Source organism: Podarcis raffonei, chromosome 12 (genome assembly GCF_027172205.1).
Source record: "Podarcis raffonei isolate rPodRaf1 chromosome 12, rPodRaf1.pri, whole genome shotgun sequence".
Lineage (NCBI taxonomy): Eukaryota > Metazoa > Chordata > Lepidosauria > Squamata > Lacertidae > Podarcis > Podarcis raffonei.
This window is the reverse complement of record NC_070613.1, coordinates 53,496,513-53,522,788: the sequence shown is the minus strand read 5'-3', so window position 1 is coordinate 53,522,788 and position 26,276 is coordinate 53,496,513. Positions and strand designations below refer to the sequence as shown.

Sequence of the window (26,276 nt, the reverse complement as noted above, 5' to 3'; positions counted from 1 at the left end):
AATTGTGTCACTTAGGTGCTGTAGATTTGAACTGATCTTGCTAAATAAACTACACAAGAGTTTAATCACAGATGCATAGATTTGTTAAGGCTACAAGAAATTGGATGTAACATTTGATCCCTGAAACAGAAGCCAGCAGCTCAAACAGGATGCTGGTGTCAGCCTGCCATAAAGACACAGCAACAGCTAGCAACATGCCATGCTTAACTAAGGGTGATAATGGCTGAACAAACAATAAGAGATAAGGCATCGCCACTATCAGCCAGTAACTAGCCCACTTGATCAGTCAGGAACTCCTTTGTATTGCTAACACAATAGTCAAATCCTGAACCCTCAAGTCACCTAGAACAAAAGGCAATTTTCCTTCAAAAAGGTAGGGTAAAATGTTTTTATTTAAACTTTTTTAATCAGATGCACCACAAATCTCATTCAACAAACTATCTCTAGTTACTTTTTGCTTTTGCAGAAGACTGATAATTTAAAAAGATTTCAGAGGCAAATAAATCCATTTCAAAAAATGTGTAAAAATTGCTGTTTTGATAAAGACAATATTTTATTTAGCACAGTACATAAATAATGGTATATTTCTACTTACAGATTTAACATGAAAATTATCCTCGCCCAACATCCTTTGGTTTGTGGCAGTAAATTATTCTCCATATATAACAACAAAAATAACAAGTGTACACCTAATACAGAACTATAGATGACAATAAGAAACCTTGTATTATTGAAATAAAATCTAATAGAAAAAGACATGTATTACTCTTTGCCTAATACTATTTTGATAGCAAAATAGCAAAAACAATTTGCAGGTTTTAATGTAGTTCAGAATTGTGGACAATGTAACAAGTCCATGTTCTGTCTACAAATGAATTGCTTTACGTTAGTAACAGCTGTAAAATGGAAAGGCAGACTAGAAATAGTTATTATAGCACAATCCACAAATAACAGAACGCTGTATAGTAGCTCTTAAACCTCCCTTCATCTCCCTCCACAACTTAGATAACATCATTTTAAATGTTTTGATTTAACTGATTTGTGGAATAGGCTTTTCATGCCATTAAATAACTCAGCCAACGTCGATGCAACTTTGCATGCTTACCTGCTCTGTGGATCATAGCCTTGGACAAATATTCTTCAGCAATCAATGACTACATAATATTCAGCTCTTTAAAGAAATCGAAATTGGACATTTTTGTTGAAGGATGCAAGTTAGAAAATACTTTTGAAAAACGGTAGAAAGTTCAAACTATATCAAGTTAGCATCTGCGATGAATTGGCTAGAACATAAAACACTTTGCTCACAATTCCTACATTTATATATGCCTATAATATATTTGACAAAGACAAACATTTGTTTTGGTACAAGCATCTCATAAAAATAGAGGATACTTTTTAAATAAGTTGATGACGTTAACACCCATTCTGCATATTTAAAGCTTGTCTGATTGTAAATGAACATTTTTTAAAAATATATTCTTATCCCTTACTGAAAATATAAATAACTAACACAAGAAAATTCAATTTACACTAAGGATTGTGACCTCTTTATTAGCTATGTAACCAACTTAATATCGCTTCAGAGTCCCACACTTAGCAGTATTTTCTTCACTGTGTTCAGAAACATGGGTGCTGACTTTTGCACAGCAGCCCCCACCCTCCACCCAATGAGCAAATTGGCTTATATTTAATTTTTAAACACATTTGGCTTTGACTTTCCTGTTTTTGGCAGTCAAGAGGATCACACTGTAACAGATATTAAGTTGGAGGGCATTCTGTTACGTTATTATCTATGCTACAAATGGCAAAGTCCTTTGAGCTACTTTCATCCACACAGCCAAGGGAAATGAAAATGGTGACTCACCTGCACTGCCTCCTGCCTCCTAAATGAACTCGTGTATGTAATTAATTGCTCCATCTTATCAAAAAGGTAAAAGACCTCCATGTGTTATTACTACTCATACTTTATCCATGAATAATTCGCATTTTCTTTATTTCTTTATAAATACTGTAGTTCTGCCTAGTATGTTGTCCTGATGTGAATGGGAACTCTGTAACTGCCTGGTGTTCTCACACTATTTCTATTCACATCGGAAGCCAAGACTGCACAAGTTGTGGCCCTTGGGTGTGCTACACCAACCATGTACTGAAGGCTTCCACCTGTTTTACAGATACTGTTATCCAGTCCAGCTGGGGCCATAAATGCAGGTGCTTTAGACCAAACACCCGAGGATTCACAATACACAACTGGTGTCCCACCCAGAGAGGACATCTTGTGCATACCTGTCATAAATGTTTGAGAACAGTAAAACGTTCCTAAGGGACTCTCCTGAATTTCAATAGAAATTCCATACCACGCTTCACTAACTTTATGCTTAGAATCAAAGAAAACTAACATTGATATGTATGTGACAAAACCGAGTCTCCGTTGGCCTGCTTCCATTTTTAAAAGCCCCAAACTCTTACTTTACAGAATCAGCCAACTTAGCCTGTTTTACAGATATTCTATATCCATCACAGGTGGTGACCCAGTTTACAAGTTACACTCAGCTAAGCCACAGTTTGGTCCTGAGTAGCATGTCTGCAGCAGGACCAAGGGAGGGGACCCGAGGCTGCGATCTTGATTCCAGGAACCCACACGTTTGCTCATTGTGTTAAACCAAGGGTTGGCTTAGGGTTACAAGTGGAATGAGCTAGTGAGACCTTTCCAGGAAATGGTTGCGCATCGTCTGATCGCCTCCACTGCTTTACATGCAAATGCAGAGGCTTAGCTGCCCAGCTGAGGTAGGATTTTTATTTTTACATCTTCTCACAAAGCTTGCAACATTAAATCACCCACATCCCTAGGCGGGGAGACACCCCTTTTTCCATGTTGGTGACAGCTTTTAATTGTTAAAAGGGCGTGGGATATTCCGATCTCTAATCTGGAGCTTTCTGCTGGCAATTGTGGCTATGGGATATATTACTGCATTAGTTGTTCCTGGGGAGAAAATGGACTTGAACATCATGGAAGTTGGTAGTTCTGCTTCTAGTCTTTCGATATGAAGTTGGGCAAAGCATTTGCTTGACCCTAGCCTCTTTTGCAATGGTCTTAATGAAAGTGGCAACAATTCAACCTGCAAGTGGAGTCTCTCATGATGGCAAACTTTCTCACAAAAAAGCCTTTCTATATATATGAAGTTTGATATCAAGGCAAAGGCTAGACTGGAATTTTCTCCCTGACACAGTATCTTTGACACGGGGTAATATGGAGGAATGTTCAGACACATAGTGTTAACTCAAAGCCCAGACCCAGGTCTACCACACCAGGGGAATGACACCAATGTAACAGACCTCTTTTCTTCCCCAAGTCCACCTGTCCTTTCCACTATAGCTGGAGCGCAGTGTAGGGGAGTGTTTTTGGTTTCAGTTGCTCATTCTATTTTTTACCGGTACTTCTGTGAAACACTGACCTAATTCTTCTGAAAAACAATGACATTTAAAATTCTAAAGAAGTTGCTCAGGAAGAAATCAAGCACCACTATCATTTTTAAAAATAAAGTAACCGCAGGCACGCCATCACATGCAACAATAAAGAGTGGCAAAATAGGACATTTTATCAGAATTATCTGGAAGAGAACTGTGACCACAAAAGAGGCTTTTAGAACTGTGTTTAATGTTTAAACTGAAGAGCTTAGGGAATTGATTAGTTCCCCCTGGATGTTCAGTGGTCCCTGAAACAGGGAAAGACACACACACACGTGCTTCCCGTTAATACACAACAGGTCCATTTCATGAGTTTCCAACTTTCTCCTGCAGGAAAATGCGTAGGAAGGAATGTAGCCTAAAATCTGGGTCCTACCCACACACCCTCAGGATGAGGCCCTCACCACGAAAGACATGTTAAACTGTGACAGCCACGTTGAAACAAAGATCCAGCAGCAGGAAGAGAACAAAGCAGCATCTAAAGAGATATGACACACAAATAAAAGCTTGCCCAAAGTGTGTTGATGCCATAAACCAACCAATCTCCTGCATCAGAACGAGATCTGGGGCGGCCAACGCTGAACTGTGACTTCAAATCCAAAGGTTGTAATATTGCACAAACTAACACTAAGCGAATCTGCACCACTGATTTGGGCTTAGTCCCAAATACATCCCCCAAAGGCCTCTATGGGCAGAGAAACAGAAACCTAAATATGGGCACCTGGCTAGCCAAGAGTCTACAGCTACAATGCGAGTTACCAGAAAAAACTGAAGTTAGCAAAAAGTGGGACAGATACAACTTCACTTTATAGCACTACTTCCGCCGAATACTAAATCAGCCACAGCAAATAGGCTACCCTAACCCCAATCTGACTGAACACAAACAGGAAGTGGATGCTGGGGGTTGAGCAGAACATTCAAAACAAGCCAATTTACAGACAAATTGACAAAGATAAGACTGAGATGCTTTCTGTTCCAGTATTCACAGGCCGAAGAAAAAGATGAATTGGAATTGTGCCCAATTTTGCAGAAGACAAAATTCTACAATGAGAAATGGTAGTCACGTAGTGATTTTTCACAGGACCCAAAATGGAAGGAAATGACAATGACTTTGGGCATGATCCAGCCAGAATAAAGTATATTTAAGTCCCATTTATTTCAGTGGAAGAGTTAAGCATATGCTTATTTTAAAGCAATTAACAGGCTGTATTTTACCCATAACTTAGTCCTTGCCAACAATATATGCTTACTCTGAGGTGGGTCAGGTAGTGCTTATCTCTGCACCCAATCCTTGAGTGATACTTTCAGTGGCTTGTTCATTTTGTAATCTGTGGTGCACCAGCTGGACCAAAACAAAAGTAGAAGCATATGCCTTAATTAAAGCATGTAGTGTTGGAGCCAGACCTGAGTTATTTTCACACAATGGTACATGTTCCTGAATTAACCCTGTTTTCATCTTGACGTCATTAGTCCTTTCAAATGCTTTCTTGTGCATGTTATCGTATATAAAATACTCAATTTTAGAGCCAACACCTGACCTTTTAGGGCTGCAACTCTCAAACTCAAGATTGTATGAAATCTGCTATTTCATATCCAAACACCAACATTTTAGGATTGAACCCTGAAAGTTGAGACTGGCAGATATGAGAAATGAAGTTACATAGTTAAAATCAAACCACTCTCTGAATCTGCCCACCAAGATGCCAGATGTATATCAGATTTTGAAATTCTGTAAAATATATGGTTGAGACATAAATGAATAATTAAACTAGTCTCATTTTTATATCCCTGAGTTTCAGAACTTCCAAAAGCCAGGTATGAAGATTTTACTATCAAGAATAACATCAGGAGGGAGCCGGAAAAGGGAAATATGTATTATTGAGGATATTAAATGGTAAGTCTAGTAACCTAGTTCATTAGCTGAAGGGGGACAGGGAGATTGTTAACTTTTATCAAAGCTGTAACATTAGGGCAAAATTAACAATCCTCAAGTCAGACTGGGCAGTGAGAGGCTTAAAAATTGAGATATACGCATGAAATGCTTGTGTGCGTACGTGCATTTCTTGGTATATAAAGTCTTTGTTCGAGCATCAGAATTTCTAAAGAGCACTTATAACCCCATACATATATGACTGCTTGGTAAGTGGTCCAGAACCTGTTAATAAGAAAGTGTGTCAAAGTAAGGGATAGCCAGGTGCTTGGATGCAATTGGAAGCATTTTGCACTGTTAGTGGACTTCCTTCTTGAGGTTGGTTGCGTTCACTACAGAGGAAAATAAATTGTTCCTGCTGGATTGTAAATGCACAGATTTTAAAAATCCTCCTGAGGGTTCTCTTGCGCTTTTCATGGCTTTTCTGCTTCCTGTAATTCATCCTGTGGCAAATCTAGAGAGAAACAGAAAGAAAAAAAGAAGATTATGTCTAAATGTGGTTATACCTAGCAGCCTTGATGTTAATACCTTGCAATTCTATTGCCTGCCAAAGTCCTGAGTATCACCAAAGTCAATACTTTCCAGTAATTTAATTTCCTGGTATTCCACTACTTTGCAAATTACAGAGGCACTTCAGTTCTTCTATGCCCCTTTGACCAAGTGTACCTAACCTTAGAAGAGATAAGAGAACGAATAAACTTTCCAGAGGCATAGTTTTAAAGTGCTGTTCCTTTATAACTGGCCGACACCTTGGGAGGACTGTCTATAACAACCCATTAGTCGGGGAGATGGTTTCTTTAAAATTATCTCTCCATTAATTCCGCCTTTTATGTTGACGGTGCAAGGAGGGGGAATAATAAAGCAGCCTTTGGAAGAGAAACGGGAATCTATAAATGGTGAATAGTTCAATTCAGATTTCAATTCCTTCATCCCAACTTCTCTGTCGTTTTTTGGTTCTTAAGAATTTGGTCACATGAGAAAGTGGCTGGGTATGTTGTTAAGAAACTGAACAAACTTTACAGAGGATCTAGAGCCAGAGAGAGATGCAAAGCACCTCAAAGGCTAATCAAGAGCAGCAGCTCAGTGGAAAAACACGGTGGGGACACAAAAGACCAAAGCAATGAAGTCTCAGCAAGAGCATTAATTCCCCCAGGGTCTCTGAGGCTCCTTTCTCCAAAGTGTCTGCTTTCCAAAAGACAATTAAAAGGACCATGTGGAGAGTTGGGTTGGACTGGCAAAGGTCATCTTGCGATGGACCTTCTTTTGTTCTGTGCTGTTAGCACACGCTGAGGTGCTGCAGGGATCACCATAAGATGCTGTCTCATTTAATAACTTCATTAATGGCCAGGAAGAGAGAGTCAAGCAGTAGGTTAATTAAAAGGGCAGATTATAATAAACTGAGAAAAACCACAAATACTAATCAAGAGAATGAAAACACACATACACACAGACAAAGTTGCTGGGGTGGGGGGGAATCAGTTTGAAATCCAGAAGACAAATATTTGAGAGGCGCATTTGCTGAAAATGGCATCATTCATTCATTCATTCATTGAGTCATTTCTTTAATCCACTGGTATTCTGTTTACTGTTCTCATGGAGGCAGGTAAAAATAAAGCTACAATATAATTAAAACTACACAAGGCAGACAAATGATCAAAATGTACAATTTTAAAATCATGCAAATATAAAAACAAAAAAAGCAGCAGACATGATTTAGAATTTAGCAAACTACATATGGTTTAATGGGCTAATGAAATAGCGAGACCCAAATTTCCTGTGACCACCAGGCCCATGGCATAGGAAAGAAGGATACAACACAGCCTGGATAAATGATGGCAAAGCGCCTTTTAAAAAGGAAGGGGTACTGGAAGATGGCTACTGCATGAAATTAAATCTGAGAGCTGCTGCAGCCTCTTTTCTTCCAATATTTATGATTTCTCAAGAGAAATATATGATGTTAATAATGATTAAGAATCAGTTAATTTCATTGTACACAGGTTGTACATTGACAATAAAGGTATTATTATTAAACTAGCTGATGATAGGAGAATGATGGATCAATGGCAGTTATCACCTGAGGGCTCTCTAGAAATTCTATACAGCGAGGGGGGAAACATGGAACTCAAATAAGAGCTCTAGTAATTCTCTCCATTTTCTGACACAAGTATTTTCACTTCTTGGGACATTTTCACTTTCTGCCATCCCCTTCTAAGGGAAGATTTAGCAACCATTTTTGATTCTGAAAAATAATATGTTTCAATCACAACAAGATTCTTGTGCAGGTGGGCCTTATTTAAAGGAAATGAATTGTATATAGTTATGTATTAGGTATCTCATTGGCAAGCTGGCAAATTTCCCAGAATCCTTAAGCTACAATTATTATGATAATTATGATCTTCTAAAAATGCATCTATTGTTCAAAATCACTTAACAACAACAACAACAACAACAACAACAACAACATTTTAGGTGGGAAGACCCAGCTTCCTTTTTCTCTACATATAATCTTTCTCCCATGAACATATGCCAAAAAATGTCTATTTCAGAGACTTCGGACAGGAACAAGCTGAAATAGCATTTGGGGCCCGCTGAACAATACTAGTGTGAGTTCATCAACTTGTGGTCTGAAAGAGAAGCAGAAAACAAAACCCCCAAGTAAAATGTGAAACTTTGCAATTTAGAAGTTGACCCCAGGACAATCCAAGTTATGTGACCATATGAGACACATTCTCAAACCTTTATTGGCATATATACAAGATTCCAGAAGGGTTCAGTAAAGCACTAATCAAAAACCCATATCTAACACTTAGGTTAATGTTGTATAATGTATAACATTCACGAATCCTCATTGTGTGTTGCAGAAACCTGGCTACTATCTCCTTCTTATCCCCATCCTGAGTAAGCAATTGATCCCTAATCTCAATTTATAAGAAAAGAACAAGAGTCTAAAGTGTGTGATGAAGGTGACAGAAATAGGATTGTAAATCAGAAATTTAAGAATGTTTTTATCTGCTGATAATTTTTGGTTTTTAATGGGATAGCTTTGTTTTTAATTGCTGTAATCGGCCCCAAGTAATGCAAATGCACAGGAAGGGTATTCTGAAGAAATTTGTATGGAAATGCTGAAGGGTGTGTGTGTGTGCGCGTGTGTGCGTGTGTGCGTGCGTGTGTGTGTGTGTGTGTGTATGAAATTATAACACTTTATTTAAATAAGTATTCACTTCACTTCTGGAATGCACTTTCTAAGCCTCAAAGCACAAAGAAATTTAAATATACTACTATACCCTTTTGCTATGTGTAGAATTCCGTAGGCATTCTGTTGGATTAGTTGATTGTATGTTTTCTGTGCTCATTTTACAGAATGGCTGCCTAAGCAAAGATTTCTTAAGAGCCTCTTTCAAGATCTTCCTACCATAACCTTAAGGCTGGGAACATTTATCTTCAAACGAAGCAACTGAGCAACATGAACTGATGCAAACGCAAGTCCAGTTATAAAGCAACCAGAGTATCAGATACCAGCTAATGACTTGACATTTCTGCCTCTTAAACACCCTCTTCCTGCGCCCTCAACCCAGCTCACACCACTAATGGAGGACGTGACCTGACTAGCACACTTTGTATTAGAATAAGTCTATGCTACAGCTATACTGAGGGTGTAAGGTGAGAGTACTTCCTACATTATAGTCAGAAAGACACTATAAATAATGATCCTGGATGGTAGCGCATTTGCAAGCCACTGTTTGCTGGTTCAGATGAAAGGGCAAACTATGGTTTCGACTCAAACCAGGACCGAAGGAGCAAGTTGCCTCATGTGGGAGGTTAACTAATGAGTGAGATGATGACCCATAAAGACAGTATATGTACAGTAAGGTGGCGAAACCACTGGCTAAAAAAAAGCAAAGATGGCAGCATTCAGCCCCATATAATTAAAACATTTTTTCCTATGCTTTTGGCAAGAAGAATTGACACTATATTGGTTGAATTACTTTGTTTATTGCATGCCGAGACCCCGCGGCCACCCCCTCGTTGTAAATAACTCACACAAGGACACAGATATTAGGTTTAAGTTATTGGGCAAATTTTGGCCACAACTTTATTGAATTACAGAATGTGAGCGGTATTGGCTTAGACATTGATTGCACCTGACTATATCTGACTCCTGCTCGTTGTGCAGGAAGTCCGGTAAGGGTAAGCCACTGGTAGGGGGAGCCCTGTCGATGCGAACCAACTCAAGCTCCCTCTGGTGTTCCCGTCGGGGTCGTGTCAAGGCCCTAGCCCCCAGCCGGGCTTCGGACTAGATCAACACCCCCAGATTCCTTTAACGGAATACCCTTAAGCATGGAGGGGCAGATATAATTAAAAAATTCTTTCCTATGCTTTTTACAAGAAGAATTGACACTATATTGGTTGAATTACTTTGTTCATTGTTGGTTGCTTAACGGAAGAGGCGTATCAGATTGGCCTCCTTCATTAATGAGGCAAGCAACTATTCTCACCAACAGACAAAACTACAGGGGAGAATTACCTTGAGGGCAACATTTTCCAACAGTTTTATACGATTGCTTTTTGCAAGAGCAGCAACCAAGCATCTGTCTGCAAGAAGAGACAACACCTCTTAAAGAGATGCGAGTTACAAGAGCTTTCCATTCACATTGGCCGACTGCAGTTTATACATCACAACTGAAAACTCTTGGCTTCCTTGCTAAAGAGGACAGATCCTGCCACCAATCTAAGTAACCTCTGGCAGTCTGAGCTGGGCTGCTAATACTCCTTTTAACTCATTATAATTGCATATGTTCCTTTATGTGAACAATATATACTCCCAAAAAAATGTGCTAACAAGAATAGCCTGCATCGCAGGTGAAACCTACAGGTAATGTGAGAATAGTTCTCTAAACGTCAACTAGACAAAATATGAAACAATATAGTAACTGAATTTAGAAGGGGGAAATCAAATAAGTACAAAGCCGACAAACATTAGCTCTCACACAATATGCACAAAGATCATCATGCTTCATTCCTTGCATAACTGGATTTATTTTGAAACAACAAGCACTGAATACCGATGTCTAATTAAGCAATCTGTTCCAGGTGTAGAAATTCCAATCCACACATGGAGCTTCGCAATTCATTTTAGTGGAGGGATGCAGTGTTCAGACAAGCACTAGCTCTCGCCCTACAGAAATAAATGGAGATGCTACATAGCAATAGGCTTCTTGTACTGAAACAATAGAAGGTAAATGCTAATTCCGTTTTGGTAGAACCTTGCTTATGACTCAACAGATGCATTGTTCTTTTTTTGACTCCAGTCTCAAACGCTGTCATGACTCTTCAGTGCCACTGTGAAACCAACGTTAAAGGTATTGATCCAACTTGGAGAAGTACATTTTAGAATCAGGCTGGGATAAATTTGTTTTACAAGAGTTACAAAGTGCAAGATGAGAAAACCCGAGTAGTGACAGGCTGTATGAGAAGATTTCTTGGTCCCACATGTACAGCCACAAGGAAAAATCAGTTGCACGAAGAGCCTCCTCATACATTGCAGTAGAGATACACAACAACAGTTGTGACTCACAAGGGCTCCTCTTTCCCCACACAATCAGTGGGGGGCGGGTAAGAGAAGATCTAGATTGCTTGGAGACAAGCTGAGCCAAAAGTTCAAGAAATTAACTTTTTTGCTACTTCAAGGGCAGACAATAAAGGGTATGTGACAAATTCTCTACCTCTTTTTTTGGGGGGGAGTAGTATTGTTAAATTTCCAGGAAAAGGGGTGGGCTTAATTTGAAAAACAGGGTTTCAGGCTTGCTCTCCCACCCACACCTTTTAATACTTAGTTTTGCTGCTGCAATTGGCAGCAGTGCTCTTTTTCGCAGCTCCAGTGGCCTCTCTTTCCCACCCGGGGAGCACTTTCTTCCCCAACATGGCCCAGGAAAATGGCTACATCACAACACGGCACCCATCCAAAAGATGCATTTTGAGGGGAATATGCGGCAGTGGCAAAACGACATCTGGGGGGAAAAGGCTGTGGGATATCAAATCCTCCTCTTTTCAAGGTAAGCCTCTAACTTTGCAAATGTAATGATACTCTTCTGCCCCCAAACATTGCAGGATTTATGCCTCTTTTCTCTTGCCCCCCCCCGAAGTCTGTTTCCCCAGATAAGTCTTGTCCCACACCCCTGAAATCATTTCCCAAACTGTCCCCTCACCGCCGCAGTCTGTGAATACAACTGTGAAACAAAACTGGGAGTTTTTGGTTCATTTTTGTTGTAAGCTCTCTACAAGGAAGAAGATCTATCAGCCTGGATTGGAAAAAGAAACTGGGCCACTAGATAGGAAAACTGCTTATGTGGAAAACCTTATTGCGTTTGATAGTAAACATGACAACCAAGTTGCTCTTGGAATCCCAGCCTTCATACTTATTATCCTATCACAGCCAGTTTGGAACAGCTACACATTAGTTAAGTGCTGAAGAACATCTACAGCATGGGTCGGCAACTAAGGCCGACAGGCCGAATCAGGCCCGATTGCCTTCTAGATGCCTTATGAGGAACGGCTAAGGGGGCTGGGCATGTTTAGCCTAGAGAAGAGGAGGTTAAGGGGTGATATGATAGCCATGTTCAAATATATAAAAGGATGTCACATAGAGGAGGGAGAAAGGTTGTTTTCTGCTGCTCCAGAGAAGCGGACACGGAGCAATGGATCCAAACTACAAGAAAGAAGATTCCGCCTAAACATTAGGAAGAACTTCCTGACAGTAAGAGCTGTTTGACAGTGGAATTTGCTGCCAAGGAGTGTGGTGGAGTCTCCTTCTTTGGAGGTCTTTAAGCAGAAGCTTGACAACCATATGTCAGGAGTGCTCTGATGGTGTTTCCTGCTTGGCAGGGGGTTGAACTCGATGGCCCTTGTGGTCTCTTCCAACTCTATGATTCTATGATTCTAGATCTGGTCTGCAGACGGTCCGGGAATCCAGGCAGCCAGCATAGCGCACACATGCAATGCTTTTTGCAACTCAGCCAAGCTTGGGGGTCAAAAGTGAGGCGGGCGGCTGCTCGAGACAAGCCCCTTCTCCATCCGTCGCACGTGCAGCAATCTTTTCTTTCGGGGTGGGGAAAAGGGAAAAGGAGCCACAGTTCGGATTTCCACCATGGAGCTGCTGGCAACTGACCTCAGGAAGGGCAGTTGCGGCGGCAGGGGCTTAGAGGCGCCTTGGGAGTGATGCCCGCCAGTGTCTGTGGCAGCGGTGCTCCCTGTCGCAGGAAGCGAGGAGCGCCTGGGCGGCCGCACTCTAGAACAGTTCTGCACACTGCTGAGGATGCCACTTGTTAGCTACACGGTGCGAGCCATGGAAAGGTAAATAGCCGCTGCTGCCTCATCTTCCTTCACGTGGGGAAAAGAACGTTTTTGCTTGAGCAGCGCCGGCCTGACTTAGCGTGGCCAACAGCTTTTCCCTTCACCCACACATGTGCACACGCTCTCCAGGGTTGACAGGATTGGCGTGCTTAGCTCAGCCCCCCACCCCGCCTTACGAGAGAAATAAGAACTGTCAATGCGTAAAATGCAAAGGAAGCAGCATGGGTGTATGAGGGAACACTCCCCCCCAAAAAAAAATCACATTGGGGCAACGTTGGGGTTGGTCCCAATAAGGATTTTTGCCAAAAATGTGGGTCAGAATCATGGCAACATATAGTCCAGCCCCCCCCACAAGGCCTGAGGGACAGTGGACTGGCCCCCTGCTGAAAAAGTTTGCTGACCCCTGGTCTGCAGGTTCATCAGTGCTTGCTAACCACTGGTGAATAAGTGTTCTTCAAATGTGCCGTTTCTTCTTTTAACAAGGGACTATTATAGTGTGAAGAATAAAATAATATTCAAGCTTTCCATAAACGCCTCTGGAAATAATATACAATAACGTTTTACAATTTGATGACATTTTGCTTTGGAGCCTAAGTCGAGAGGAGGAAGCACTGGGGGATTTGGAGGGGGGGAATGTGCTTGAAAACAATAGCCAGGGAAAATTACTTTCATGTCATATTTTCCAATCTTGGGTTTCACACATTGCTTTTAACCTATAGTGTGCTTTTTTATAAAATGCTCCGAGACCTTTCTCCCGCAAGTAATCTCTTGATAAATGTCACTCTTGGCTTTTATTCAAAAGAACAGAAAAGTCACATGAAAGTAAGAGGAAAAGCCTCAGCACTTTGGTTTGCATTTTATCGTATGTTAATTTTTGGTTATCCTGTTTGTTAGGAATCAGTGCTAGGCCATGCAAAGATGACGTATGGGTTTCCTAGAGTGATCCTCAAATTTTGGAGTTCACAGAATGCCTGGAAGTGGGTGCAAAGTGACAGGAAGGAGTATCAGCTAAAACATGCCTCTCCAAGGGCACTGACAAGCCTTATGGAGGAGTCTTATCGGCCTCATTATCCCAACCAGGTTTGGGAAGAGCTGCTTCTTGGGGTTAATGGTACTTCACGGAATCATAAAGTTGCGATCTTCCTGGTATTAAGAGGGGTCAGAGATGTCTCGTTCCATTCATTTTTCTAATGCCAGTTTTAGAACACTGCCCTGCTCCACAAATCTTTGCACATGCCAGCAAAGCATGTTCTGCTTGCTCTGCTATGGGATAGATTGTCGGGGCAGGGAAAAGAGAATGGAAAACAAATTTAGAAGGGCTTGATCAAAAGAGTTGAAGAAACTTGGTCTAAGACAGCCTTCTCAAACCTGATGCTCTCCATGACATCTGCGACAACTGGCCATGCTGGCTGGGGCTGATGGGAGTTTTATTATCATAAGCATCTAACATATCTGCTGCTATTGCTGCCAACGTTGGTCCATGGCAGGCGGCAGCTGTGGAAGGTCAGGCTTGATGATCTGAGTCTGCACTAAGAGACAGCCAAGATGGTCTCTGACCTTTTCAGCAGCCTCAACTTTTGTAGCTGGAGTCAGTCCAGGCCCTGCCCTCCCAGGCCAGATAGGAAAAGGCATGTAAGGCAGAGAGCAGGCCTTCCAGGGCTCACAGCCAAGATGGATTTAAGTGTGAACTAACAGAACAACTCTAGCTCCCTGATCAGTACTTCTAGAGGGGGTTTGGATTAAGTGGATGGCCCCTCCATGGGAGTGGGGCAGATCACAGCCAGCCTAGAACTGGCGCAACAGTAAAAAAGAAGAAGAAAATACTCCAATTTGTCTATCCTCATCAGCAAGATAGCAGGATAGATAGAGGTGGCTCTGCTTATCCCCAGCCTCATTTAGGATTGCCCTAAGTGTAACTCATTTTGTCAGAATTCAAACGAGTATGTACATTGGAATGAACTTCTCAACGTCTAACTTAGCACTGATTGTAATCATTTTATAGAATCAACTGACTGCAAGATGGCAAAGCTGTTAATTTCAATAAGCCAATCAGGAAGCATTCATTTATTTATATTTACGAAGGAACATGGTTTGTGTATATTGGACTCCTTCCTTAAATATTCAATGCTAAATTGAAGTTACTTCAACAGCTTTTTACAGCTGTATTTATTTCTCACAGCTTTCCTAGTATGCACAGATGATTGAATTTATGAACACATTAGATTTCTCAATTGAAATATGAGGCAATAATTATGGCATCTAAATGCAAAATAAAAAATGTTTTCCGGATTGCAGTGTAAAAGGATGTCTCTCTCGCTGTGTGTGTGTATAAATTCTTGGAGGTTGCTCTCTGCTACACTATGAACTCCTTTATAGCTAAATTTAAGACTGCCAAATGGGTCAGGGCTAAGGTATGCCTATATCTTTGAGCAAAATTAATCAGACCCACAATTCAAGGAGCAGGAAGCCCATGCCACAATTTCAGTATCTTACATGCAATTAATTGTGTTGAAGTAACTAAGGATTTATCAGAGGTTGACTGATCCTGAACACATTTTATAAAACTGGAGCCCAGCCCCCTGCAAAGTAATTCTGACAATTATCTGATGATTGGCTTAGAAAACCATTGGTTGAAGTCAATGAGGCTGCAAATAAGTCTTGGGAGGGATGAAAGTAACATCTTAAAATGCAGTATGGTTTTCTAATGGGCAAAGGAAACTGTAAAACTTTAGTAGACGTAGCATGCTTGGGAACAGTAAAACTTTCATCCGTTTACATGATCTGGTGAGAAATAAGCCCGGTTATTGCAGAAGCCCAAAGCATGGCTGAACAAAGAGACTTGATGCTTGTGAATTTGGAAACAGTGATTCTAGCTGGTAATTTGGAAATTTTGTGAAATGGCAAATTATATACATAAATTCTTTTCAGGTGATATTCTCATTCACTCAAATGATCCAAGCATAAACATGCTTTAATTGACATAAAGGTGTGAGAAAAGTGTGGGTAACACATCCCTGTAGAATACAGTTTTCACAAAGGCATTCAAAATTATTATCTCACATATCCGTTTGTGTTTCTTAAAATTAAATCCTAATTCTTCTTTATTCAAAGCACTGAATGACAGGCTTTCTACTGCAACAACTGATGGGCTACTGTGCATTCTGGTGGGCTATTGTGCCTTTTCCTATCATGTGTATACTGAGTTGGACATAGGTTATGGCTGCTTTTTGTGGACCCACTTCAACTGTTTGAAAACCTGTTGCTATGTAGGTTACAGTTATACACTAGAAGAGCTCTCCTTGCCTCCTTTGATTCTGCCTGGATTTCATCAACCCCTTCTGAAAAAGAATAATAAAAATGGCCTTTACTTTCCTTGCCACAAGAAGTAGGGCACTCACTCTGCTGCTCCACCAGTTCCATGCAGACATGCTCACAAACTGGGGGACAGTAGTGTCTTGTTTGCTATTATGTTATGTATTTTTGTGTTTCTGTAATGCAAAGTGCCCCGTGATCCTCAGATGAAGGGCACTATATAAATGCAATAAATATTACATGTAAATCCAAAAGCAACGCCACTGCCTAGCAGGTTAACAGCAGGGGTTCAGCGTCTGCCAAGTGGTCATGTCGAACAATTCCAATGAAAACAGAAATGGGGGCAGAAATTGCTGGTGTTTGTCCCGATATTCATCCCATGCCTGGAACAGAAATCAATCCAGCTAGTATGATCAGTATTTGCTGGTTTTGTTGCTTTCAATCCATAAATGATATGTAATTAATTATGTCCCCCCCCCCCACCAATTTGCAGTTTGTAATTTTGCTGCGGCAGACAGCAAATAACATGGATTTTGGTGGAAGACGAAATGTAGCTGAACGGAAACTGTTCTGCGTGGCACAAATACAGGGCAGAACAGAAAACAACCCTGTCTCAAGTAGCAGCACTAAGTGAGCAGCAAGCAAAGGCAGGAAAAATACTTAAATTGTTGGCTTGAAAGTGCATTTTGTCTTTTGAGGGTGGGAGAGGAGCAGAGAATCTCTCAGATGCCATATTGGGGAACACACTTCGAAGCAAAGGAAAACTGAAAAATATCTGGACCCAATGGCTGTGAACCAACATGAAGGTAAACATTCTCAGTGGTAGAGCATTTCTGAGATTTTTTTTCCAAGTCCCCTGAAAGCACAGCTTTCAACTAGAAAACTAAAACTGGGCTTATTCAACACAGCCCTAATTTTCACTTCAGGAAATGAAAATCACTGATATTTAATGCCGCCCTAATTTTATGCACAGTAAGTTTAATTTCCTTCTAGCAAAAACAAATATAAACCTATCGCACCGGAGCCCCAACTTGCAAAGAACAGCAGCAAAAGGACACTTTGGATTCACTCAGTTCTGATCAAAGCCCAGTAAATAATGCAGCTACCAGCAAGAGTCCTAAAATAAATGAGTAACTGGATGAATAAAATATATATTTACACTTTTACTATCAATGAGCTAATAAACATTTTTGAAAAGTTTTGATTACTTCATATATATATTTTTAAAAAGCTTTGTATAAAAGTTGATGACATAGTTAGACTTGAAACCAAGCAATAAATAACCATGTCGCATATTGGCTGCACACAGCATTGTGCTGTTTCAAATGTTTCTTTCCCTGGGAACTGCTTTTCTCAGCTCTCCAAACTGTTCTCAGAGGACCTTCTGGTTTTACACAAGGCATTTCAAGACATTCTCTGCAGGAGACTTTTTACAACAAAGTTCACACAGAACACCAAAAGCGCCACTAGAATCTTTCCAGGTGACATTTCAGGAAGAAATGTACATAGCTACATTATGGAGACGGATTTGATGATGGCCAATCCCAAAGAAAAATACAGTATCAAAACTTAGCAAAGGGAGCAGCCCCCAAAGCGTTTGACCCAGACCTCCCTCCTGCTGCTGTTCTCATGTATTATAGGTTGTTCCTCTCAGCAAGGACTGACTGCGATTAGAGACTCTGTTGTCTTGTATAAAGCAAAACAATAATAATATTAAAATATCGTTTTAGAAAGGAAGTTGAGAGAGTCAACTATTAGCAGACGGTTTTAATACTCTTCAGCTTCAACTGGAGGATAAGTAGCATAGTGGGTAAGAGACTGAGCTAGGAATTAGGAAACTCCGAGCACAACTGTCCCCTCTGCTAAAAGTGTTACAGTTAGGTCATTTCAGATTCTGGGTTTACTGGTCTTAGAAGGGCCTCCTATTCCTGCTCAATAGGGCCTTAGATTTCTGCCCAAAAGGCTGCCCCATTGTCTCCTATGAACTTGTCTGAGGCTCTGCAAACTGCTTCTCAGCCTGAGCCCTTCAGGATATTAAGAACTTACGGTAACAGGGCTATAATAAAAGGATTTATTTAAATATTACAACATGCACTTTCACAAAGAATATCAAGGCGGCTTATGACCTACAAAATGATAAAACCGATCCAAAATATAATTAAAAACACCCATAATTTACGCCCAAGGTTTTTGACATTCTGAATCAGGTAGCTTCAACCTTTTCAGATCCAGGGCCCACTTTCAACCCAAACATGCAATTGGGGATCCATTTCTTGAATTTTTTACCATATATTTGCATGGTGGCCGTGTTCCTTTTGCGATCCACCTAAGGTCACTAATGGGTCCCAACCCACCAGTGGAAGACCAGTACTCTAAATCACAGTATGAATAGTATATATCTGTCTGCTTTCTGGCCTCTAAAGCTAAAGTAAGATATCAACTCACAGAGGCCTGCAGAAGTAAAGGAGACAAGTGGCTGAGGAAAAGATGAACAGAAAACGATTAAAATAACAAGGACAGGAAGATCATAAGGAGCTATGCCAGTGTCCCAAGCCACAGTTCCCTCTGTTGATCAGATCAGCAGCCTCCAATAGGTATGGGGATTTAGTGCACAGTTTGCAGAGCCTATCCTCCCTTTCTGGGGAGCAGAGATGGTCCTCAGTGGAAGTTCACATCAGGCTTGTTTGGAGAAGAAGCAACCAGCTGGGCTCTGCATTTGGCTGCGGTAACTGCCACAGGCAGTGCACACACAAAGGAAGAACTTAAGGGAGGCAGCTACTTTTAAAGCAAAATAATAATATAATTAGCACATTAAATGAATAATAGCTTTTGATCATCCCTGACACAGAATGCGCAATCTCTCATCAGCTTGCAAGTCAGAGTAGAAGTGTTCCACCTTGTTCGAAAGGCTAATTTAAAAAGTCAGCATGTGTTCAAATCCTGACATGCGCTGGCACTGGGGCTGGGAACAGAAAGTGGTCACAAAGTTCAGTGATATATGAGTCAATTGAAGCCATGAGTCAATAGCTGCCTGTAGCTGATTGAATGGGCCTCACCAGTAGGTGTTACTTCAGCCATTAATGAAGTTTGCTCTGTGGACACGGCAATATATACGCCTGCCAAGACACATAAGAGATATCCAAACCAAACTCAGATCTGCCAGATTCTGAAAATACCAGATATATTTATAAAAAATGCTGTTCTCTATCTGCAACAGCATCCAAAGCAATGTCTGCCTGTGCTGGCCACAGCCACACCTAACCGTATGTTTGAAACCACACTCTGACAAATCACCACAGTTTTCTCATTCATGGCCACTTCAGTTAATCAGTCAAAGTAACTCCGGGCATTTTGAGGATCCTGATTTAATGCAGCAATAACAATAATTCCAACTGTGGCTTAAACCATTCTCTGAAATTCCAAAACTTTTATTAACCTTGGCTTCTGGCTTGCTAGCTGTTTTCATCACAACTAAATATCAAAGTTCTTTCTTGGTGGGATAAGCCAAACCTCATCACAAGGCCTCTTTTCTTCTATGAGGCTTCACTTGTACCACCATGAGAGTAATTTTTCACTCACATGGTCCTTTCCTGAAATTACTCTAAGTTGAAGGGTGTTATTCCTTGCAGATGTACCCCGCATCAACATCTTCTAATACTGGGTTCAAGTCCCAAGCTTTGTATGGGGTACCTTGAATAAAAGTCCTGATAAATTCCTCGGGTTTTACAATGTGTAATTACATTATTATTATTATTATTATTATTATTATTATTATTATTATTATTATTATTACAATAACCCCCCCCACACATACCGGTAGTTTAAAAGGCCATAGATTTTTTAATTAGCCAAAGGTCTGAGAGAAGAGGAATGTTTTTGCCTGGCGCCTAATGATATGTAATGAAGGTGCCAGGCGATTCTCCCTGGGGAGAGCATTCCACGAACGGGGAGCCACTGCAGAAAAGGCCCTCTCTCATGTTGCTACCTTCTGGACCTTTTGTGGAGGTGGCACATGAAGAAGGGCCTCAAAGGATGATCGCACGGCCTGGGCTGGTTTTTATGGGGAGAGGTGGTCCTTAAGGTATTGTGGTCCCGAGCAGTTTAAGGCTTTATAGTTAAAAACCAGCACTTTGAATTGGGCCCAGAAACTAATTGGAAGCCAGTGCAGTTGGGTCAGGATCAATGTAATATGCTCAAACCATCTTACCCCGGTGAGGAACCTGGCCAGCTAAAGTTTCTGAACCATCTTCAGAGGCAGCCCCCTGCACAACACATTGCAGTAATCTAACCTAGAGCATTGACAATAGAAGTTAGGCTACCTGTGTCCTTACAGAGGTGCAGCTGGGCCACCAGCCATAGCTGTTGGCAGGCATCCCATTGCAGAAGGGAAAACAGGCTGGAGTATAAAAAGGAGGATGGCCCAGGGTCTAGGTTTGTAAAGAGCCAATAGTTTAAGACTTAGTTAACAGTTTTCATGATACCCTGTAGGAAGGGGCTTATTTGAGGGTCTTGAGCAATTTCTTACTCTTTCCAGGGAAAAGTATGCTTATGGGGAAATATGCCTTTGAGAAAAATACAGGTATACTTGCTGTTTCAGGTTGTCCAGCTTATTGCATCTATGGTCTCAACTTCAGGAATTCATTCTTGATTTTGTACAGCCAAAATTGACTAAGCTGTAATATGGTAAGCATGCAACTTATGCAGGGGTTATGTTCCCGGGGATTACACCTAAAGCCAAAATTGTGTATAGTCAAAACTCATTGGGTTTCAAGGGTGGATGGGATTGCCAAAGTCTTTTTCCCCAGACGTCTATCCACTTCCCGCTCCCTTTTTATTTTATTATTTTTTAACTGCCATGCATGTAAAGCTGCATGTGCCCAAGTGAAATGTGTGTTACGTTGTGGGCTTACTGTAACAGAAAAGGGGTATGTAAGAGTCTGAATCTGTTACTATTCTGTCCATTCCAATAGATGTGACACTGAATGGATTGCTAGTCACACATTTCATTCCACAAAATTTTTTTTTCCTTCCAGTAGCACCTTAAAGACCAACTAAGTTAGTTCTTGGTATGAGCTTTCGTGTGCATGCACACTTCTTCAGATACACATTTCATTCCACATGTGTGGAAGAATTTCTGGGATGACAGGGTGTTTCTCGCTTGCTCCCCCTCATGAATTTTTGTGCACAAATATATAACTGCCGCATTAGTTGAATCTAAGGTAAGAGTAGTAACAAAATAATAATTTTCACCAGCTACTCATAAAGACAAAGAATTTTTAGGGTGCTTCCACAGTGATAAAGTGAAGTACAGCTTGACGAACACAAGAACCAAAATTAGGTGGCTTTCGAAGACAAAATATTCCAGCAGCTTAATTTTACACTAAGAATGGCCTCATCATATAATTGATTCATTTCCTTTATTTTATTTTTATTGGGCTAAAACTTCTCTGTGTACACAAATACAGTAGGTGAAAAGGCAAAAAGCATCCAGTATTTCACCTACATGTAACATGAAGCAAGAGCATTTCTTTGGGAGATATTTGTACTGTAAATGCAGTGTTTATTAAAGCAGATTGAAAGCAGGTGAGTTTCAGTCCAAGTGTTTCTGATCTGTTTCACCCATAAACTTCATTTTTTTCCGAAATAATAAAGCCTCTATGCTACCATGACCTTGCTTTACTCAGGCTACTAAAGTGGGCTAAATTATGTGTTGTCCAATTTCAAACAAACTGAAAACACTAGAGTCTTTGGGCAATTTAACAGTGCTGAATTTCTGTGTTTCCAGGACTGAAAATAGACACTATCTGAAATGCAAGAAAAATAAACAGATTTGAATTTTTTGTTGGATTTGTACCAAATTTTTCTAAGTACAAACAAATCTTGTTACATCCAAAGGATAGATAGGAGCTATTGAGAATTGTTGCATCCACTACAGCAAAGCTGTAAACCGGGGATGGCTAACTTGGGGCCCATGGGCTGTTACTAGCCCACTTAAGACCCACCCCCCAAATATATTGTTTTAAATTTTATTCTACTAACTGGATCCCTGCTAGATGCTATGTGATGCCAGGATGCCCCTAGCATTTTTCATTTTAAAACAAATATTTGGCCCTACTACAGGTGCCACATAATCCCGAGATCACCTTCAATGTCCTGTTTCCAGTGCCGGCTAAAAATATTCCTGTTTAGACAAGCCTACCTACATGAAAGATGACATAATTTTCATCTGTTTTAGTATTTTAAAGTTGGGTTGTAAATATTTCTCAGTTTTACTATTTTATCTTTTGTAAACAGCGTTACAAAAAGTTTTCTTTTACAATCAAGCAATGTATAAATTTTATGAAATGTTTGTTTGTTGGTTTAGGGTTTTTTTACCGGTCACCCTCACAGGTTTCTTGCTCCAGTTCCCTGAGGCCAAAAGGTCTTTGTGATGCGCTCCAAGACTGTTCCAGAATTTGCCCTCCTTAAAAAGTACTAAAACTGGAATGAATAATGAATGATGAAAATGTTTTCAAATCGCATAGACTAGCTGATGGGAAAGGAACTTGGAAGGCAGCCTTGAAAACTGCAGTTCTCACTATACACACTTTCACAAAACTCACTGCATAAATGTAGCTCTCCGTTTAAAGAGGATGAGCCACCACTGCTAAAAATCACGATGTTACATTTGCGCAAGAGAACGCGCAGGATATTCTCACTGGTGCAGCATCTCAGGGGAGTTCCACTCATGAAGTTGCATTACACATGGCTATGAATGGCTGGGACAGGACAGAGGAATGCCACCTTTAAGCATAATGCAAATAATGCAAAAAGTCCTCTTGCTACCCTATTTTAGTTCTTTAAAGGGAAAACTGGGGAGTGAAATGGGAGCTACTGTTGTGCCCTTGCTACTGCTGTGCTGTGTAAAGTGAAGAGACCTTTCTAGGTTTTTTTTGATAGTTGTCCTTAGTTAGCATTAATATCCAGTTCACATTCCTAGATTGAGTCACGGTGCCCTACTGCCTGGTCAAGATGGTAGTAATAAGGGCTGAAAGAAACGGTTTAATTCTGGTCAGAGAGGGAGTTCTGGTCAACTGAGTTCTTATTTAACAGGAATGCTGCCTGTCCCTATATTGGCTTGCTTCTTTCCAAGGCTGCTGTTGTAAAGAAACAGTTATCACAAAATCACAGATGGCGTACTCTCTCTACGCAGCTACTGAACATGTAAACCCAGCACCATACCCACCCTCTGCCCAGGCAGTTTTGAGGAGGAGGAGCTTGAATATGGGGGGGGGTGCGTGTCCTGTTTGAAGTCCCAACTGGACAGGGGACACTTGTCCTAGAAGGGGACGATTCCATTTTTCTAGGGACGGGTAGCAACCCTACTGACTGCAGGATTATTATTATTATTAGTAGTAGTAGTAGTAGTAGTATTTCTATACCGCACCCAGAGATATCAGGGCGGTTTGCAGAACAAAATCAAACCACAAAATACACAATCAAAACAACAACAACAACTCAACAACAACCCCCCCAAAAAAAACCCACCACATTTTAAAAGGGCATAGGATGTCAATAAAATCAACCAAAGGCCTGGTTTAAAAGGATCGTTTTTGTCTGGTGCCTAAAGGTATATAATGAAGGTGCCAGGCAAACCTCCCTGGGGAGAGCATTCCACAGATGGGGAGCCACTGCAGAGAAGGCCCCGTTCTCGTGTTGCCACCCTCTGGACCTCTCGAGGAGGCAGCACGTGAAGAAGGGCCTCAGAAGATGATCTCAGGGTCCAGGTAGATTCATATGGAAAGAGGTGGTCCTTGAAGTATTGTGGTCCTGAGCCATTGACACCATTAACAACACGTAAGACACACACATCCAGAAAGCCCCCTCCCCTTGTTCTTTTGATCAGCAAAAAGGGGGACTTCCTTCCCTCCCACACAAGCACTGCAATGTTCTGTCAATGACTATGTTTCGCCTGTGATGTAATGGTGTTCTTTTTAAAGGTCAAAATATGCAATATTAAACCTTGAATAAATATTTGTATTGGTCGGCAGGGGCCAACAATCCATGCAAGAAGGCAACACTCTGTAGCCCTTTGGTTTTCTTTTTAACAGCCACCTCCAAAAGAAGTAGTCTTGCACACTGGAAATATTAATCTGCAAGACAAAAACCGCCTGCCTGCAGTCATATCCTCAAAGTGTTTGACATGCAAGATTCATATTGAATATTCTGTTTCAGTATTTTTAGTGTAAGGTAGGAGGGTTCACCTCCCTGCTAATTAAGAAATCATGGAGGTTTGCTATGAATAGCAAGCCAAACAAGTCACTATAAGCACCACCTGGCTCCAAACCAAGGCCCAACAGGAACCAGGAAACATGACCGGATAGACCAAGACCAGTGTGGGGGAACAAGGCAAATGGCCAGCAGATGCCAGCAGAATGCCACAGTCTCACTGTGTGGCATGCACAAAGATGTGTACTGGCAAAGAAATGAGAAATGCACCAGAGACCTACCACAGTGGCAAAAGTCTAGGATTTACTGGCAGACTTCTCGCTCCTTTAATCAGAAAGGAGGGCGGGTAACAGTAAATATAAACACAAACATGAAAAAATGGAACCGGGCTCTAGGCATCCTGGCTAGCCATATGCTCTCTTGTCCCTGTTGGGTTTTCTTAATATTGAGGTGGTCAATGATGCTACTCAGGTGTGTGTTTGTAGTCTTGATCTGCATGGCAGCACACCTGTGAGCTCTTGACAATTCAACACACCTGTGGTCTCTTGACAATTCAACACACCTGTGGTCTCTTGACAATTTAACTAATTAGAGGGGGAGTTTACCTGCTGAACCCAATGCAGTGATGTGATAGGGTAATTGATTATTTGAAAACTGTATTTAAGTTGACCAGATGTTTTGTATAGAGCTGGTGTGCAGTGGTGAGTTGCAGCTTTTTGATTATTATATATTCAAAAATAAAAATAAGCAAAGCTATTGCAGGCAGCCTTTTATTTCAACACCCCAGTCGCTGTGTGCACTCGGTTGGCAAAGAAGTCCAAAAGTCCCCGCAGGCTCTAATCCCTGCTCGGCCTTCGTCTTCATTGGGTGCTCTCGGGAAAGTCACCACCTCTCAGCTTCACCCACCTCACAGGGTGGATGTGAGGCTGACACAGAGACGGCAAATTTTCATCCTGTGGGCCTAAGTAGGCTTGTTTGTCCTCCTAAAATGGCATGGGATACCATTTTAGCCAAGCCACAGCCAGCACATCAAGCTGGGGGCAGATAAAGATGGATCAAGGCCAAAGGGCTTATAGGCAAAGCTCTGTGCGCAGCAGTATGCAGGTCCTGACAATCAGCTGATTGCCAAAAGCTTTCATAGCTCTGCGCAGAAAGCACCTAAGCCCAGACCATCAGCTGATTGTCATCATGAGCAAAAAGGAGGCATTTGACATCACTGTGATGTCAGGCGATTGACAGCTGAGCAACCCTGCCCACCTGTCAAACTTGGCCTGCAGGGGATATATGAAATAAGGATCTGACCTGGCGGCCAGATCCAATTCTCCACCCCGGGATAATATACCAGTCTACACTCCATGACAACAACTTCCAGAGAGGTACATTCCTAAGAGAAATCTTAGGAAACGTGTCACGGTGTGAGCTGAGCTAGGAGTTAATCAGCTCTAGCTGGTCGTTCTAGTGCTCTACAGAGCCTTGACGCTGGTACCAGCATTGGAAGGAGTAAAAGAAAAGGAAAAAGAGCATGTACTTTTGTCCAGTCTTACCAGATAATAAATCTTACCATGGTGGAAAAAATTAGAGAAGGGCATTTGCGAGGAAGGAAATTCCTACAAAGTAATTGACAAATGCAGAATTTCAATTTATCACTAGAGCATGCTGTAGGCAGGAATTTGCTGCTGGATGGAAACAGCAATTTAATCTTCTATGTTTACAGAATATTAATGGGAATACAGAATATTAATGGGAGCTCACTCCATTCAGTACATTTCACTAATGGCAATAATCATAATGACATGAAAGTCCTCTTTCCAAATGATCTGTCCAGTGTATAGAATGCCCTCAAATACTGCTATTAGTCTTCAAAATAATGCACTGGTAGTTTCACACTGCAGAACACTTTTAAAAACAAGGAGTCTTGGACCAGGGGCCGTCAAACGTTTCTCATACTGAGGCTCCATCAGCCATATTCAAGCATACTGAGCACAGCAAATGTTGCTAAGGAAAACAA

The 26,276-nt window shown here is 41.2% G+C and overlaps 1 protein-coding gene and 1 long non-coding RNA gene across 2 annotated transcripts in view; one reads left to right on the top strand and one right to left on the bottom strand.

Annotated features, from left to right (window-relative positions):
• Positions 1–532: 532 nt before the first annotated feature.
• Positions 533–26,276, bottom strand: part of BBS9 (Bardet-Biedl syndrome 9) — a 227,777-nt gene continuing 202,033 nt past the window's right edge. The window contains exon 22 of the mRNA XM_053409546.1: positions 533–5,852. Coding sequence (XP_053265521.1) covers positions 5,812–5,852 — 41 coding nt within the window. The 3' untranslated portion in view covers positions 533–5,811. The remainder of the gene's footprint in view (positions 5,853–26,276) is intronic.
• On the top strand, positions 16,787–23,240 carry LOC128423935 (uncharacterized). Its single transcript, XR_008332898.1, has 3 exons — positions 16,787–16,866; positions 20,658–20,743; positions 22,451–23,240. It is a non-coding gene; the product is annotated as an uncharacterized LOC128423935 (long non-coding RNA).